At 35.0% G+C, this 17,306-nt stretch overlaps 3 protein-coding genes across 4 annotated transcripts; 1 reads left to right on the top strand and 2 right to left on the bottom strand.

Moving 5' to 3' along the window:
* Positions 1-5,288: 5,288 nt before the first annotated feature.
* On the bottom strand, positions 5,289-8,230 carry LOC105163440 (long-chain-alcohol oxidase FAO2). Of its 2 annotated transcripts, none has more exons than XM_020694795.2 (3): positions 7,837-8,230; positions 7,204-7,476; positions 5,289-7,129 (listed from the first exon to the last, which is right to left on the bottom strand). In XM_020694795.2, exons 1-3 carry the CDS (start codon positions 8,047-8,049, stop codon positions 5,369-5,371), a joined length of 2,247 nt encoding a protein of 748 aa, XP_020550454.1. In that variant the 5' UTR covers positions 8,050-8,230; the 3' UTR covers positions 5,289-5,368. The 2 variants fall into 2 exon arrangements, with proteins under 2 accessions (XP_020550454.1, XP_011080081.1); XM_011081779.3 differs by having other exon boundaries at positions 5,289-7,111; positions 7,837-8,228.
* A 4,265-nt stretch (positions 8,231-12,495) lies between these two features.
* LOC105163439 (ROP-interactive CRIB motif-containing protein 7) lies at positions 12,496-14,092 on the top strand. The gene has a single exon (XM_011081778.3). The coding sequence runs from the start codon at positions 12,586-12,588 to the stop codon at positions 14,002-14,004; it is 1,419 nt and encodes a 472-aa protein (XP_011080080.3). The 5' UTR covers positions 12,496-12,585; the 3' UTR covers positions 14,005-14,092.
* Positions 14,093-14,268: 176 nt separating this feature from the next.
* On the bottom strand, positions 14,269-17,183 carry LOC105163437 (PAK-box/P21-Rho-binding family protein). The gene is made up of 4 exons (XM_011081777.3): positions 15,485-17,183; positions 15,295-15,395; positions 15,128-15,206; positions 14,269-14,990 (listed from the first exon to the last, which is right to left on the bottom strand). Exons 1-4 carry the CDS (start codon positions 15,540-15,542, stop codon positions 14,551-14,553), a joined length of 678 nt encoding a protein of 225 aa, XP_011080079.1. The 5' UTR covers positions 15,543-17,183; the 3' UTR covers positions 14,269-14,550.
* Positions 17,184-17,306: the final 123 nt, after the last annotated feature.

Raw genomic sequence — 17,306 nt, forward strand, 5'->3', positions numbered from 1 at the left:
TGTGATCAGCATTTATTGAAAGTAGCGTTTCCGGATGAAATTGGTTGAGTTGAACTTGATTTTGATAAAAAAAATTTCTAATTTATTAGATAAAAAATTACGTATGGTTTTCTTATATTAACTTATTATTTTGTATATAACTCATTAAATAATATATTTTTTATTTTAAATAATATATATTAGAATTTGCACACATATAAGTGTATCACATATTACTAATTATATATTGAAGGACATCTTTGTTCAAGATTTACTTTTTTAAAGTCAACTAATTATAAATATATTCATAAATTATAAAATATTATTTTTAAAATATATTTAATAAAATTAAACCCCCACCCTACGCTCCACCTTCCCCCGCCACCCAGCCCTACCAACCCCCTCCTCTTGCCCTCTCTCGCCGCTCGCTGTGGGAGGTGCCGCCGACATCGACATCGGCCCCGAACTTGTCGTGTTTGCCCAGGTATCACAGACGTGCTCTTCTTTCTTGCAGCTGAATGTAATTCTCATATATTTTTCGCCTGTGCGGCGTCTAAGGTTACGCCTAACCTTCGACTAGCCTTCGCATATATCAAAGTATAGCGACAGTCTGTCGCCTGTCCTCGATACTGAAACTCGCTAGCGCGATATCTGAACGCCTCCCAACGCTGCACCACGTGCCCTTGCGCTCGCCTATTCAGAATGCCTATACTCGCTGAGGCTCTCGACACTCATGCCTTAGCGTCTCGCACACAATCTCGGGACCTGCCGACGCATTGCTCAATGGCAAAGAGCATCCTCGCTTCGCATCGGCATTACGGCGCTACTCATGCGCCCGTAACACCCATCTCATGCCCAGCACTCACTCGGTACATCCTAGGCGCTCGCTCTCGTCATGGCCGCCTTCCATACCTCGCCCGAGTAGGACCACATCATAAGTCCGAGGCCCAATCAATATGCCGACATCTTGTTGTTATCTCGCACGGCATGCCCGACATGCCTTCTTGCCTTTCGGCTTTGGCTTCACAATAAGCCCACAGTGCGGCATTGTCCCACGACCGCTCATCTTTAGCCAACGGACCCCCATGGACGGCTAGAACTCGATAGCGCATTCCATGAGTTGGATCACGAGGTCTAGGAATGCTTGCCTTGATCACCCATTCGCACAAGAGGCGTTGCCCCTAATATCTTGCAGCCCGTGGGGCAACCTTGCGCGTCACATGGAACCTCTCGGCAGTCTCGGCGCCCAACGTAGGCCATCCTGCCCTTATGCTGCCCGTCAGGTTTCCAAACCCTTCGGGGATTCTAGCGCTCCCCTCGTGAGCTGCCTAGAGCCGGTTCTTGAAAGCCCCCATCATGCCCCCAAGAGATGCTCATTTAGTGCAGACGTCTTCTCATGCTACTGCCGTCGTGCACGGGAGGGCTGGCTGGAGCTCACCACTGCATGTCTCCCTTATAATAGGCTTAAAAAAATAATCTCTTGTTCCAAGAGTAGAACACTCAAAAGGCTGAGGAGTGCACTTTTCCCGCATCTCCAAGGATAAAGCACTCTGCTTCGCACATTAAGCTCCTACTCGCGCACAGGGTTGCGCTCCATCATCGCTGCGTGCTGGCCGACATCCCCTAGTCGCTCGCACGTCCCCAACAAGTGTTACAGTCGACCTCTAGCCCAAGGTGCGGCCTATGACACCAGGGTAGATCTTAGTGATGGCGACGGGAGATTTGGATGACGACGTCATTTTTTTTTCCTTAAATTTGAAATTCTAGTTTTAAGTTAAAAAGTTAAGAAATTAATTTATATTTTTCAAACTTAAAAATAATTCAAAAAAAAGTATTAAATACTTATAATGGTAAATAAATCTATATACTATATATAGTAAATAATATATTTATTTAAATATATTTAAATTTAGTTAATAATATATAATTATTATAAATAATTAATATTTATATTCATACAGATATTTGAATTTTGAAAAGTGAATTTTATTTTATAAATTTTTGTATTGTTATATTTAATTTAAATAATAAAATTTAAAATTCTTAGACAATTTTTGTAGTTTAATTTAAATAAATATATTAAGAATGACATTTATTTATATTTTTAGGAGATTAAATATACAAAAAAGAAAACCATAAAAGACAATCTCAAAACAAAAAGGAATAAATGCGAGTGATGTTATATGTCAAGGAGGATATATTAGTTATTTTTAGTCTAAAAAGGGGTCAAAATTTATTAAAAAAAAAAAATCAATCCATTTCGCACCAAGAGCGCATGAAATGCACCTTCTGTTAGAAACTATAGTAAAATTTTTATAAATTAATAAACTTTCTAAAATAATAAAATCTTCCGATCCCGACTTGGGCCTTTGTAAAAAATATCAAATTCGTTAAGATAATAAGATAATAATTTTTCAAAAAAATCCTTTATAAATATTAGGTCCCATTAAAACTCTAAATTAATAATTTATAAATATTATTATTATAAATATTATGGTAATTTGCTAAAATATAAAATCTGTAATGCTGTATGCATTTGATCATTCATGGATAATTTTGCGATGCCTTTTAGATGAGAAGATATGGTTGGGTGTTATGAATTATTTTATTTTCATATTGAGATTTATATAGTATATGTTTCATTCATCATGCATGAATATATTTAATTGGCTATAATATTTATTTAAGTGCAACGGATTAATGTAAATATGTATATTTAAGTAATTCCAATGAATTGATACATGCGTCCATGAATATAATAGTTAATTGTATACAATGAATTGATATTATACATGAATATATTTAATTAGTTACAAAGAATTGGTTGATGCATGAATATAATTAATGAAATATATATAAATTCATTTATTTTCAATACATATGTACTAAATTTGTTGAATTTAAAAGTCTCTCTTTTAATTAATAAAATATTAATCTATCGATAAATTAAGATCTCTCTGAATTAATAAAATTTCATGGTCCCAAAATTATTTATTTATAGAGGTTTTACTGTAGCAGAATTGGGGTTCACGCAGGATTTTTTAAATCACAACTACCTGTTTAGCTTATTTTTAAAACTCAAGGGTTTTTTCAGCCATTTTAAGATAACACAGGGGGATATAATGTAATTTGGTATTTTTTAATATATTTTTATATATTGTAATTTATGACATTATTCGATGTATGTATTATTTTGATTGGTTATATTTTAATTCTTTGTTATCAGAATATACAAAATTTTATAGAAACTTAGGATGGTTGATTTTTAGACTTTTTAAAAATAATTTTGAGATGTTTTTACTTTTATTTTACTGTTATATTGAAGTAGTGTTTTATTATCTATACTATTATAAAAAAAATATCTTGTTTATTCACAAACGACGATTTATGATACCTCTATACCAACATTTTGTTATGTCGAGAATACCCCTAAATTAATTTTCTTTTCTTTATTTCTTACTTTTGTTCTTTTTTCTTTGTGAAATGTGATGCGTTTGGTTTAAGATATGAACAATTCTAAATTTGGTAAGGATTGATTAATGCCTTTTCATTACATATTAGGTTTATATATCTTATATATATATATATATATATATATATATAAATTATTTTATTCATGTTTTGTTGGGTGGGTGAAAATAATGTAAGTGGATTATCTTTATGGACAAGTGGATAAGATATGCCCAATTCTAAATTTGGCAAATCTTGATTAATGCCTTTTCATTATATTAGGTTTATATCTTTATATATATATATATATATATATATATTTAAATTATTTTATTTTATATTATATATATTTAAATTATTTTATTTTATATTTTGTTGGGTGGATGGAAATAATGCCGTGATTATCTTATATGAACAAATGGATAAGATATGAACAATTCTAAATTTGGCAAATCTTGATTAATGCCTTTTTATTATATTAGGTATATGTTTTATATGTATAGATAAATTATTTTATTTTATATTTTTCTGGGTGGATGGAAATAATGCCAGTGATTATCTTATATGAACAATTCTAAATTTGGGATAATTCCTTTCAAGTTTGAGGCTAGGAAACCTCTTCATTGTAGATTCGTTCGGTCCTACAGTAGGTTTAGCGTTCATTGTATTAGATGTGTTCAACCCTCGCGTCCTTCCATTACTGGATGCTTCGTTAGGCCACGACTCTTCTACTTTATCCCCGTATTGAAAGATTCGATTGCGATGTGTAACTAATTTATTATTTTTTATAATTCAAAATATTTTCGAACTCTGTTCATTAGAGTCAATTATGCCACTTAATTATATAAAATATAATCTAACAATTAATTATATAATTTACCATATCATTATCACTTTTTTTATGAGTCCATAAAATTTCCTATGTTTGAAAAAGATTTGGTTTTTAATTTTTTTTTTTGGTGATTTGTTTCTTGAGTTCATGAAATATATGATTTACTAATTATAAATTGTTTTGTTTAATTTATATTTATCTATGTTTTTAAATAGTAGATATTCCAATTTCACAATAAAAAGAAAAAGAGAAGAGCCCCAACACCAGGCCCGAGAGGTCCAATGGAGCAAGAGGATTTAGGAAGGCTCTCAATAACCTTCCCCTATTTTTGGCTCTCGACTTTCCTGCTATGGTTTTATGGCTTGTCGGTCAATTGCTTGCCAACTGGTGTCTTTTGCTTTTTTGACTGTTGGTGTCTTTGTTTCGACAGTCTTTTTATCTTATTTTTTACATTTTGAGATTTTTACCTCATTTTGTAAAAATTCTTTCTTTTTTCCTTCTTTGATTTTGGTTTGATTTTCTTTTTGAGTTATTCGGATCTTTGTCCCAAATTAGGGTTTTTCTTGTTTTCACATCAAAAGCGTATGTGATTGTGCTAATGTCCTACATGCATCATGTTGCATGCCGTCTTCCTTGTGGTCTCCATTGCTGTCAACTTATTTTACCAAACGAGCATTCTTCTCTTTCGAATAAGCTTTCTGCAAACTCGATGTTTTTTCGTATCATGAAGTTTAATATGAATCATTCATTTAATTTATTCAAAAATATTTTAAATGGATATTTGACTGGTGAATGGCACTGGATTGGCCATGGACATAATTAAGTTACACGGAGGAACTGCTGCCAATTTTCTTGATGTTGGTGGAAATGCATCTGAAGGACAGGTAATTCTGTTGTGGTCTCTGTCGAACACCAGTGTTCTTTTTGCTTTCCATGAGATTGCCATGCACAGTTCTGAACTCCATTATGTCTCTGTTCCGGGTTCAACTGAAAGTACCAGTGGTTGTCCGTCTTGAAGGCACCAATGTGAACCTAATATATTACATGTGTCAACTTATTTCAAACTTGTTGGTTACATAAAATTTGATGTGTGGGAAATATCCTAGGTTACAAGAGCTTTCCTTCTTTGAGGGAGTCAGCTAGTCTCTTGGAGATACAATAAGCAGTTGATTGGATAGTGATCATTGGGTTAACACCAACGGCGCTTGGGAGAACACTGCCATCACACACAAATAGGCCCTTTGCTTCCCAACATTCTCCGTTTTCGTCGACTGCTCCATCTTCCTCATTCGCCCCCATTCTGCAGCTGCCCATCTGATGAGCAGAGCAGTAAAGAGTCCAGTACTCTGATCTAGACCTCGGTCCTCCAACTGCTGTAACTGTGTCAAGAAACTCTTCCAAGTCTTCATTCTTAGTCCCTTTACACCTAATCCTCTGTCCATCACTTCTAAAAGTGCCCACTTCCGCAGCTCCCGCTCCAACGAGAATCCTCAAAGCTCGTCTCAAACCCGTTTTCAGATTTTCTTTGTCAACTGCACTCAACCTGTATTTGATGTGTCCTTGTTTTCTCACTTCCCCGGAGCCATGATCTCTGGGTAGTGCAAATAGAACTGCAGTTCTAGCATATTTAGTCATCCTGTCATTCATATCACGTCTCGAGACCCAAGGGAACAAGGCGCCGAATGAGCCAGGTCCAAGTGCTGCAGCTTCCACTATAGCTTGGATATCTGATTCTTGTTCAGATTGGACCTTATGGAGGGAAGTTAAAATCCCACCCTCAAAGCTTTTACCTTTGAGTTCTACTAAAGATTCTGGGAAGTATCCCCAAACCAATGAAACAGGGTGGAGATGCAGATTCTTGCCTATGTTCTTGTTCTGCAGTCCACTAGATATCAACAATGGGGGAGTGAGGAGAGAACCGCAAGCAGAAACAGTCACTCTTGCTTCTATTTGAAGCTTCTTCCTGATGTTCTTGTTTTCAGCAGTTGCAATCACTCCAAGGCATCTTTTTCGATCTTTTTCCTTGTTGTCAGTAACAAGCATGAGTGCTTCAGCTTTACATCCAGTTAAGATTACTGCACTGTTCTTGACAGCATCAACGAGCCAAGTGGAGTCAGTTCCCTTTTTATCCCCTCTTCTGCAGCCATAACAGCAAGAACCGCAGTAATGATAAGTCGATGAGTTTCTTGGCACAGGCTCAACTTTTAGGCCAAGATTTTCACAACCTCTCCGAAGAACTTGGTTTTGAAATCCTTCTTGCACACAATTTTCAGTGACACCAATCCTCTCGCACACAGCATCCACAGCAGATTGATATTCATGGCTGCCAAAGAGATGTATCTTATTTTCTGTAGACCATTCTTTCAGAATATAATCTGGAGTTCTTATGCAAGCCGACCAATTTATAGACGAACCGCCACCAAGCGCCGTTCCTGCCATGACCATTATTTTCCCATCTGTAGTTGTTAGCATCCCACCAGATTCATATAATTCAGAGAAAGCAGGTCCTTCAAGACCAGAGTAATCTTCTGGGACAAAGTAGTGACCTTTCTCCAGGATCAGCACTTTCTGGCCTGATTTTGCAAGAACCGCTGCAGCAACCCCTCCCCCACAACCAGATCCAATAATCACCACATCGCATTTGATCTTATACACATTTTCATTTTCATCCTCAGCAATGTTTATACCTTTTTGAACGAGGGATTTCTTTAGGGACAACTCATCTTCATTCATAATCTCGATAATACCTTTTTCAAGTGGCCTTTCTTTCTCGCGCTTCGTCTCTCTTTCGATGGCCTCCACCTGGTATCCAATTGCTTCCCAAGCAGGGTTACTTGAATTCTCATCAGTCTGCAGCACAAAGGGTTCCTAAGAAATATAAGAATCAATAAAGCAAGCCCCCGTTTACTTGGGAGAAAAGATCAGTGGATCAGAAGTATTACCCAAGAGAAAAAGACAAAGAGGCACATGATTTTCAGCAACAAGAAAGCTATTCTTAAAGGCAGGAACAAAGTTTCTCTAGACCATTTCTGAAGAATAGCTTCCCTTTTCTTCAAGGTTAATTCACAGAAACTGTGCACAAACGGCCACTTCCAATCCAAACAAATCCACCCACAAAGCAAAAGTGTTCCCAGTCTGCTTGACAGAAACTTTAACACTAAGCTCACTATGAACACGGCTGCCGGAATCCCCCTCTTCACCAATAGCTCTGCCACCTATTAATTTACAAGGACCAAGAACTGAGAATACATGAAACCATTTCGCACAAGAAGCATGCATAGTGCCCAATAAGCTGAAAAATCCACAAAAAGTCTACAACACTGCAGAATCTATACTTCAACTCAAGTCAACTTTCACTAAAGATCCTCCTTTAATAATGAATATTTCATCAAAACGTACAATCCTACAATAATCAACATCGAAACGAGACAAAGCACGGAAGAAGCTTCTGTCAAATTCGCCGCTGGAATCAGGTCTCATTCGTAATATAAGAACTACAATAGCCAAGAACACTATGAAGCGCTATAAACCATAACGAAACGAATCAGGAACCGTAAGCACGCAGAAAACATTACCTCATCAGGGCCTGAAGACTTGTAGAAGGAGTGATTAGGCTGGTGCAGCAAATTGGCGTCATCATTGTCATTATCATCAAGTGGGAGGGGAGGAATAAGGGTCTGACAAATGGCAGCCAGTGACTGGATCTGAGATGAAGAGAAGCCATGACTATAGCTGGAGCAGTTCCTCCTGCCTCCCCTCAACAAGAGATGGGGCTCTTCTCCCTTCATTACTGACCCGTTATCTTCTGCTCTGCTATTCCTTTTTATTTTATTCTATGATGATGACGATGATGTCTAATTCTGATATGATTATAGTATTTCACTACAATAATGTCTCCAAAGTGGAAGTGGGACTTCGGAAATTCTATGAGAATTTGATTTGACGACGTGAACTTATAGTCTTGGTGTGTTTGCAAAGATATGTATGATGAGCATTTCTTGAAAGTAGCGTTTCTCATCTGTCGGCTTCTGGATGAAATTTGGTTGGCGGCTTTTCCGTTAAGAATCAACTAATCCATCCAAAAATCTCAACCTAAATTAAGTTTAATCTAATCTAAATTAATTATATAACAGGTGTAATATATTTTTTATGTAATTAGTGTAAAATTCAGTTTAATATATAACACGTGTAATATACTTTTTTTTATAATTAGTGTAAAATTCAGATAAAATGAATTTTGTTTAGTCGAATTTGATTTTGATAAAAATATTTCCTAATTTATGAGATCAAAATTACGTATCATTTTCTTGTATTAACTTATTATTTTACATATAACTTATTAAATAATAAATATTTTTAAATGTATTTTGTTTCAAACAATATATATTAGAATTTGCACACACATAGGTGTGCCACAAATTAATAGTTATATATATATTGAAGGGCACCTTTGATCAAGATGCACAATTTTAACTTCTAAACTTTTTAGTTTTTTTTTATTAGGGAAAATAGCATTCTCAATTTCATAAATTAGGCATGTTTCATTTTTGGTCCCATATATTAAATGATTAATATATTTAGTCCCGTAACTTAAAACAGTTAGGATTTTTTTTTGTCTTCATCTACTTTTTCCACCAACAATTTAATAGTGTATGTCACGTACCGAACACGTGGCTGTTAAGTATTTTTTGTTAGAGAAAAAATTGACCCTTCTTCCTGCAATAGCATATAAATAGTCCATTTGACCTACTTACTTTATATTATTTTTATCTGGCTTCGACTTACAGAAATATGGAGAGTGGGATTTAATTTCTACAGAGAAGAGAGAAATCCCTATTTCTTTCCCCCTTATTTTTGAAATACTAAATTTGATAAGTCTTGAAAATTGGACATTTCATTTTTCAAAACTTGCATTGTTAAAATATTTAGGATAAATAATAATCCTTAATAAATAAGAAGTTTGTATCTTTTAGAAAAAAAAACGTAAGATATTTAAATTACTCTTTTTCTCATTTGTTTTCATTAATTGAAGCGATGCTTAAATTGCAATATGTAACTGTTTTTTAAATTGAATTATTTATGTGCTCTATGCATTCGAGTCAATTATTGCACTTAATTATACAAAATATAATCTAACAATTAAATATATAATTTACCATATTAATATTAATTTTTATGAAATTTCATATGTTTGAAACATTTTTCATTGTTTTTCTTTTTAATTTTTTTATTATTAAATTTTGTTTTCGTGAGTTCATGAAATGTATAGTTTATGTGTTAATTATAAATTTTGTGTTTATCTATTATTTCAAATAATAAAAAATATTTCAAATTCATAACAAACAGAAAAGAAGAACATAATAAGTTAAGGTATGATTATTTTTGTCTCCTTGATTTTTAATATTTTTTTTATTATCAATTATTTCATTTTGAGTTCGTAATTACGTGGTTTTATGTATTAATTAAAATCTTTTTATTTAATATTAGATTGTCGTTTTGTCTTCAATTAGTCGAGTTCGGGTCAACCCGAAAAAAATCCATGTTAGGCCCGGCCCAATTCAAAGTCATGGGCTAGTTGTTTTCATAGTATGATCATGAAAATGGGCTTGCAAACATTATCAAGGCCCAACTTATACCATATTCACTTTATATGATATTCAATCCTCCCTTGTGAGTTTTGAGTTGTATGAATATAAATGTATGTCTATATTTATATAATAATTTGTTATTTTTTCGTCTTGTTTTAACTTATTCAATTACTGATGTATTAATTTAATATTTGTTGATCTGAATTATTGATGTATTGAATTAATTATTAAATTTGAATATATTGATGATGTAATGCACGGTATACGAATAAAAAACATAAAAATTCATGAACAGACGTTTAAACATAATCGAATCATGCCCGTACATTGAACTTATACTAGCAGTTGAAGCGTACTTGATAAGTACGTATCATTTAAATTTTTATTTGCTAAAATTAAGTGACTGGAGAGACGGTTTCCTCGTGACCAAATGCAACTCTTCGCAATTCATTTTTCAAAGAAAGAGCGAAAAATGGAAGATTTTTTAAGTAAGAAATTTTGGAGAGACAATGCTAGCGAATTTAAAATTTTAAGAACGATACTGAACTTTAGGGACGAAAATAATATATTTCCAATAATTACTTTGAAATAAATAAAATCGAAAGTGCAGAAAAAATAAATTAAATTGCAACAGGCTCTTCTGTGGTTTATCGTAATTGTAAATATATATTTGCTGTTTAAAAAATTGCAAATAGTCTATTGTAATTAACGATTGTCTAACAAATATTATTTTTTAATGGGCTGTTACAATGGGGTATTTGTTAGACGGTTATTAATTTTAAGAGATTTTTATATTTTTTTTAAATAACAAGAGATATTCAAAATTTATGATAAATTTAGAAGAATTTATTGTAATTTATAAAAAAGAAAAAAAAAGTCACCCAAAAATGCAATTTATGATTTATTATATTTTCACGTAGTTGAAAAAATTTCCCCTCTGACATTAGTTTCTATTACAGTGAAAGAAATTAAGAAAAGGGAAGGAAGCAAAGACAAATTCTTGAAGCAAAGGTGAAAAGGTTTAAAATGGGGCAAAAGGGTAAAAAGCAGAAGAATGGGTCCCACGCGACAGTGAGGAATATGGGGAATATAAGACCCGGAAATGGAATTCGCATGCTCTGTCAAATGGATCCTCCGTACTCCTTCCCTGTCCACCCAATGAAAGAACGACACGTGGACGTAGATGCTTTAAGTAGTTACGCGTCGCTTTCTCATTTACAGAAGGGACAATCGGACATTGGCGGGACAAGCCGGCGGCGGCTGCAGTGTCGCTGTCGGCTCCGCCGCTGCGCTCTTTTGTAGCTCACTAGGGAGGGCCAGTGCCAGTTCTGTGTTTTTCTTTTCATTACTTTATCAAAAAAAAAATTGTTAGATTTTCTATTCTATTACGAATAGGGGAAATAGTTAAATTTTTTAGTATTAAATATCAATAATTGTGTAATAAATAATTAATTAATCTAAGTCAATAAAATATTTGAATATAAATAAGTTTCAAAGTAATAATAATATTTTTATAAGATTTACGTTTTCGCTTAATTGCTCGACATTATAAAATTGTTTCTTATTCGATCAACTATTGTAACTACAGATTTATAAGACGTGATGGGTCTCCAAGTGCATAATAAAAGGAGAGTGAATCGGCTCGAGAATGCGCTAACCAAAGCGAACGAGAGAATTAAAACTTAAAATTCTCCAAAAACAAACTCATAATCACAATAGGATTAAAGAAAAATTAAAATAAGTGTTGGTAATCATGTGATTAGGAGATATTAATTATTCAAGTTGTTGATTTGGAAGGGTAGAATGGGGAATAACAGGTAGGGGCTGCCTTTTTTAAACATTTTGTGCTGATTAAGAAAAAGGACAAGAAAGAGAATAATGCAATTAATTACCTGCTGGTTATTTAAGAGGATCACCGAATTAATGGGAGCCGTTGGATATTTCGGCGTTTAGATCAATAGATGTGATGTGATGGATCCCATCATTATCCATTTCGCTCCCCCATTCCCATGCAACCCAGTTTTCTATACGTAATTTGGACATGCGATCTACGTTATTAAATTATATACAAAATAGTAGATGATGATCAAAAGTATTATTTTTATAAATTACGGACTAAAAATTAAGAAGGGCAAACATGCTTAGTAGTAATAATAGTAGTAGTAGTAGTAATACTAATAATAATCCAAGTTTTTTATCATGAGTTGGTGCTATATTTTATATATATATATATATTATGTGTATAAAACTTAAGTTATTTAATTTATAGATATTTATTTATACATAAAGTATGATACAAAATACAATTTTAATTTATCATAACGTACTTGAATTCAAGCAAAATAGGAATATTAAATGTCATAAGAGGAATATTATAGAGCAAGTGTATATAAATTTATTATTTTTTAAACTTGAATTGAATAAAAAAATTTCAACAGTAAAGGTCCTTTTCATGCAATTAACCTTAAAAAACCGGTGTACTATATTTGTATGCTAAATATCACCACTGCGTAGATGACAGACAACAATAAGGACAAAGTTGTCATTCCACAGTGTTGCAAGGAATCAGCAAAACAAATCTCTGCAAACAACTTTGTCCTTTTGATCTCTACCTTTCTCGACAAAACATCCTCTTGTACCCCCTACTCCCCCCCCCCCCGGGTCCCGACCCCCATATAAGGCCACTCGCGATCTCTCTTAAAAAACATTCATACCATTTTCAGTCTCCCAACTCCAATGGCGGGATTCACTCACACTGTCGCTTTGCTCTCCCTTCTCACAACAACCGCCTTCATCTCCAGTTTTGTCGTTTCACAGCCGCCCCTCGATGCGGCGGAGCAAGAATCGGTTTACCGGATTCTTGAGTCTGTCAACTCTGGAATACCATGGCGCTCCTTATTTCCGGACGATCTCTGCTCCTCCTCCCCTCATGGCGTCGTCTGCGACTACTTCTCTGACTCCGCCGCCTCGTCGGACGGCCCCGGGACACCCCATGTTACGGAGCTCAGCTTTGGATATGTTTCAGACTATTCCCCCAACCCGCCCTGTGATTCCAACTCTACCCTCGACCCTTCCCTGCTTGTGCCGCTTTCCCATCTCAGGAAGCTCTTTTTCTACAAATGCTTCACTCTAACACAAGTCCTATTTCCAGATTTCTCGCCATTGTCTTCTCAGAACCGCTCTGCTTCCTTGGAAGAGCTGGTTTTTGTTGAAAACCCAGGATTGGTTGGGTCTCTGGATGGAAAAATCAGTAACTTGAGGAGTTTAAGGAGGTTGGTTTTGACAGGAAGTGGTGTTTCTGGCGGGATTTCAGATGGGTTTGGTCAGTTGGTCAATCTTGAGCAGCTCACAGTTTCAAGAAACAAGTTCAAAGGTGAGATTTTGATGGCTGCTTTTCAGAATTTGAAGAAACTGAGGGTTCTTGATTTAAGTGATAATGGGTTGGAGGGAAAAGTTCCAGAATCCATTGGAAATTTGAGCGAGGTGTTAAAGATTGATTTGAGCTATAATGGGTTGTCAGGGAGAATACCTGAAATCTTGAAGGGTTTGAAGAGTTTGGAGTTCTTGGATTTGAGTTACAACAGCTTTGGTAATTTTGGGGTGCCATTGTTCTTGGCTGAGATGCCAAGTTTGAGGGAACTGTATTTGAGTGGGAACTATCTCGGAGGGCAGATCCCGGAAATATGGGGAAATCTTGGGGGTATTAAGGGAATTGGGCTTTCAGGTGTGGGACTTGTTGGGGATATTCCCAAATCAATGGGGTTACATTTGAGAAATCTGTGTTATCTAGGGCTAGATAATAACAGGCTTGAAGGGGTTGTTCCTGAGGAGTTCGAGGATTTGGAGTTTGTGAGTGAGTTGAATTTGGAGAAGAACAATTTGAGTGGGAGACTCCCATTTTCTGCAGGCTTTCTGTCCAAATTAGGTGGAAAGCTGAAGTTGGAGGGCAATTCAGACCTTTGCATTGATCAGGCCTTAAGGTCTGCCAAGATCAGTGGTAGACTGGGACAGCTGAAAGTGTGCAGACAACCAGATATTCCCCAAACTGCCCTTTTCGATGTGAATTCTTGTCCAACCCTACATGCTGCTTCTTTAATGGCAATTATCCCTATTGGGCTTTTGCTTCTTTGTGTTTGTCTTTTTCTTGCGAGTTAGAGTGCTAGTTGTTGAGATGAAACATGTTACATATTTCTTGAGATGTATAAAAATTGCCCAAAAAACTTGATGAATTGTTGATAGAAAATCAGTTTTGGTCTTTTCTGGAACTGTTTTATTCAGACAATCTAGTGGGCAGTTCTGTCTGGATTGATTGACATTAATATTCACATGAATTGTTCCTGAATTCTGAAATGTAAATATGAAGGGATTCCAGGCTGTTGTGCAAGAACCTCAGAGAAAACAAAAGCCACATTCATGGCAATCATATTAGAAATGAAGCTAGTAGATGTGTTCTGATTCTATAATTAGTTCCAAATAAGAACAGAGATTCAGGGGGGAAAAGGGAGAAAAAAAAAAAAAAGAAAAAAAGAACAGAAGTTCATGGTTGGTTTACACAAGGGATCATCATCATCATCATAATCATGGTTGTCTAAAAAATTTTCCTCGACTGAGTGAGCTCTCTAGCTATCTAGGACAAAAACAGAAATGATTATGGATAAATGTAAAACCAAAACAAAGCAAACAAAAAACCAACATATATCTCTACTCTTCAGAAATTACTCTTCTTTCCTTCTCATTATCATTTACACTTGGGTTGGGATCTGATTGCTCGTTATTGGGTCCAGCATCGGATGTCCCATTAGAAGCGCTGGCACTGGAGTTGAGTTTGGATCTTGATCGAGTTGATCCACCACCATTGACCGCCTCCTTGGACTTCTTTCTACGTGTTTTCTTGGGGATATCCGGCCTTGATGGTGAATCGGACCCCTGGCTTGATTCTTGTAGCTGGCGAGCGGACCTAGTGCTGCCTTCCGTCGTAGTGGACTGGTTTCTCTTAGGTTGCCTTGATTTTGTAGAAGGATCTTTCTTCTTTGGTGAGCCACCAGGGCTGCCGTCTGCTGAGTGGTGGCGCCTGGAGGGTTTTGGCGCCTCAGGGGGGTCACTTCCCGGAGAATCTGTTGATCTGATGCTTCTCCTTGAATCTACAACAATCAAAATTCTAACACGAATGAAATGTCTCGTCGTCTGATTCTTCGTTCATCGTATGAGCAAGCGTGTCGTTTTGGTAAGACAATGCTATGTATTAAGGAGGAAAGAAGAGGATGAGAATTGATCAAACCTTCAGAAACCCATTTGATATCAGGGTCCTCTCTAGTTTCTCCATTGAGTTCGAGCGGTGCAGATTTAAACTCTTTCATCTGCACAACAATTTGAGCAACAAAAGGATTAAGGAAATGTTTTGTCCGAATGAATGTATGGTGTGATGAGGAAAGGGATGGACATTACCCAACTTGGGGCATCAACCGACGGTCCATCCCATCCTATGTGAGCGACATGCTTTACATCTGTGGGAAGACCAATCTGCATGTCTTGTTCTTTGTCTTCCTCTACATCACGAAAACCGGCACCTCAACTGTGATTTTATTACAAAGACAAAAGGGAAGAAGAGTGGATGGATGGACTAAGAAATACTCACCGAATATCTGGGAAATGTATCTGAGGCCTTTGAAGAGGCCTTTCACCTTAGTCGACATCGTTACGTTTCTTTCTTCTTTGTAATGGAAGAAACCTACCCTTGTAAGGAACTCAGTTTAATCCCATAGACTTTAACAATTCAATCCATGCAATGTAAGAAGAAATAACTGTAATGTCTGCACCAAATACTCGAGAAAGTCATAAACCTTTTTTTCTTATGGATTCTTCAAGTTCAAAAGAGAGGAGATCAAGAAGAGGAGAAAGATATCTGAATTTCCTCTCCGGCTTGGTTGACTCTTTTTTTTTTTTTTTAAGTTTTGTTTAATTTTTATGAGAAATATATGTGATGGGTAGAATCGGAGGGGCGGTGGTGTGAATGCGAAACCTTTGGTTTTCAGTGGCAATGATTGGTTTGGTTCCTCATGCATCGTTGAAACAACAGCAGAGCACCGTCGAATATTTAGGAAAGTAAGGCACCAATTTTATCCCAGAAAATGGAAAGAAAAAAGTAGGGATGGAGAGGACGAAAAAATAGAATGGTCAATTAGAACCAAGAAACATATTTGTTTTTTCACTATGATCGCGGGTAATGTACCACGGTTTTGATTTCTTATCATTCGTATTTTGATCTATTTTACTTCCATTTTTGTTGTTTGGGAGGAATTGCACCATAGACTTGAAGGTTTTAACTAAATCCAAAAAAAGATCAAAATTATCAACATACTGACGTGTGTTGTTTGCAAGAATCTACAATTTCATACAATATAGTAAAATACACGAGCGTTTTTTATTTATTTTTTAATAAAGCATTATTTGTTCTTTCTCCATCCTTGGACTAGATGTTAACATACTAAAGACGTTTATACTTGTTATATAATGATTTTTCTTGACTCTAATTATTAGTATCTATGTATGAAAGAAAGTAGATCTAAATAAATAGAATGAATAAGTAAAAGATTTTAACGAATCTTTTTGATGAATTAAAAGTATTGACACCATAACTTGATTGCTAAAATGAGCTCCAACCTCATATTTATGCATTTAGCTCCTCGAGTGAATTATGAAGATTGTTTTCTATAATAATTAAACATTTAAGTAATTAACCAAAAGAATTTCAGGTGAAAGTTTTTATGACTGCTTGTGTAAGAATACTTGTCTTTTGAAAAAGGTTAAAAAATATTTTATATATATATATATAAATTCTTTTCTCATGCTTATGGTCTTACAGTAGTACATACAAATGTGCTAAACAAATATAGATAAAATACTTATTTAAATTTATTTAATCTAAGAGATGAATTTAGTACAGTCAGAATCGAATTTAAAAATAGTTGAATGATTTTTGAAAACTTTATTACAAGATTGTTAAAGTTGAATGATTTCAATTAATTTATTTATTAATCAAGATACTATCAAAATTGAGTTTTAGAAAATAACAATAGTATTATTTTACGTAAATACCACTAAAACTAACATTATTATAAGGATAGTTTTGTTGAATCAAGAAATGAAAGAGACCTTTTTAGCCTACTCATACTTCTATAACAATATACATACTTCTATAACAATATAGATAGTGTTCCAGAAAACAAAGTTATAATAATATAGATAGATAGAATACTAAAAGTTGATCATGAAAGAAAGCTATCAAACCACCGCATAATTAGTGCTTCTCACCTTTTTGGCCTCATTATGTATAACTGCGTGATCTTATCTACATACCCAAAGAAGAATGAACAGCACTTAGCCAGAGAAATGAAGCAAGATTTGCTGCCACTGCCAGCGTAGCATAACAAGCTGCATTTACAGAGGGATGGGACCAA

Source organism: Sesamum indicum, linkage group LG6 (genome assembly GCF_026168435.1).
Source record: "Sesamum indicum cultivar Baizhima isolate 11 linkage group LG6, ASM2616843v1, whole genome shotgun sequence".
NCBI lineage: Eukaryota > Viridiplantae > Streptophyta > Magnoliopsida > Lamiales > Pedaliaceae > Sesamum > Sesamum indicum.

Coding starts and splice junctions, on each gene's coding strand:
- LOC105163440 (XM_020694795.2), bottom strand. CDS start 8,049: ATGAAGGGAGAAGAGCCCCATCTCTTGTTGAGGGGAGGCAGGAGGAAC. Junction 7,477..7,836: donor AGTCTTCAGGCCCTGATGAG/GTAATGTTTTCT, acceptor GTAAATTAATAG/GTGGCAGAGCTATTGGTGAA. Junction 7,130..7,203: donor TCTTTGTCTTTTTCTCTTGG/GTAATACTTCTG, acceptor TATATTTCTTAG/GAACCCTTTGTGCTGCAGAC.
- LOC105163439 (XM_011081778.3), top strand. CDS start 12,586: ATGGCGGGATTCACTCACACTGTCGCTTTGCTCTCCCTTCTCACAACA.
- LOC105163437 (XM_011081777.3), bottom strand. CDS start 15,542: ATGTCGACTAAGGTGAAAGGCCTCTTCAAAGGCCTCAGATACATTTCC. Junction 15,396..15,484: donor ATACATTTCCCAGATATTCG/GTGAGTATTTCT, acceptor TTCGTGATGTAG/AGGAAGACAAAGAACAAGAC. Junction 14,991..15,127: donor TATCAAATGGGTTTCTGAAG/GTTTGATCAATT, acceptor TGATTGTTGTAG/ATTCAAGGAGAAGCATCAGA.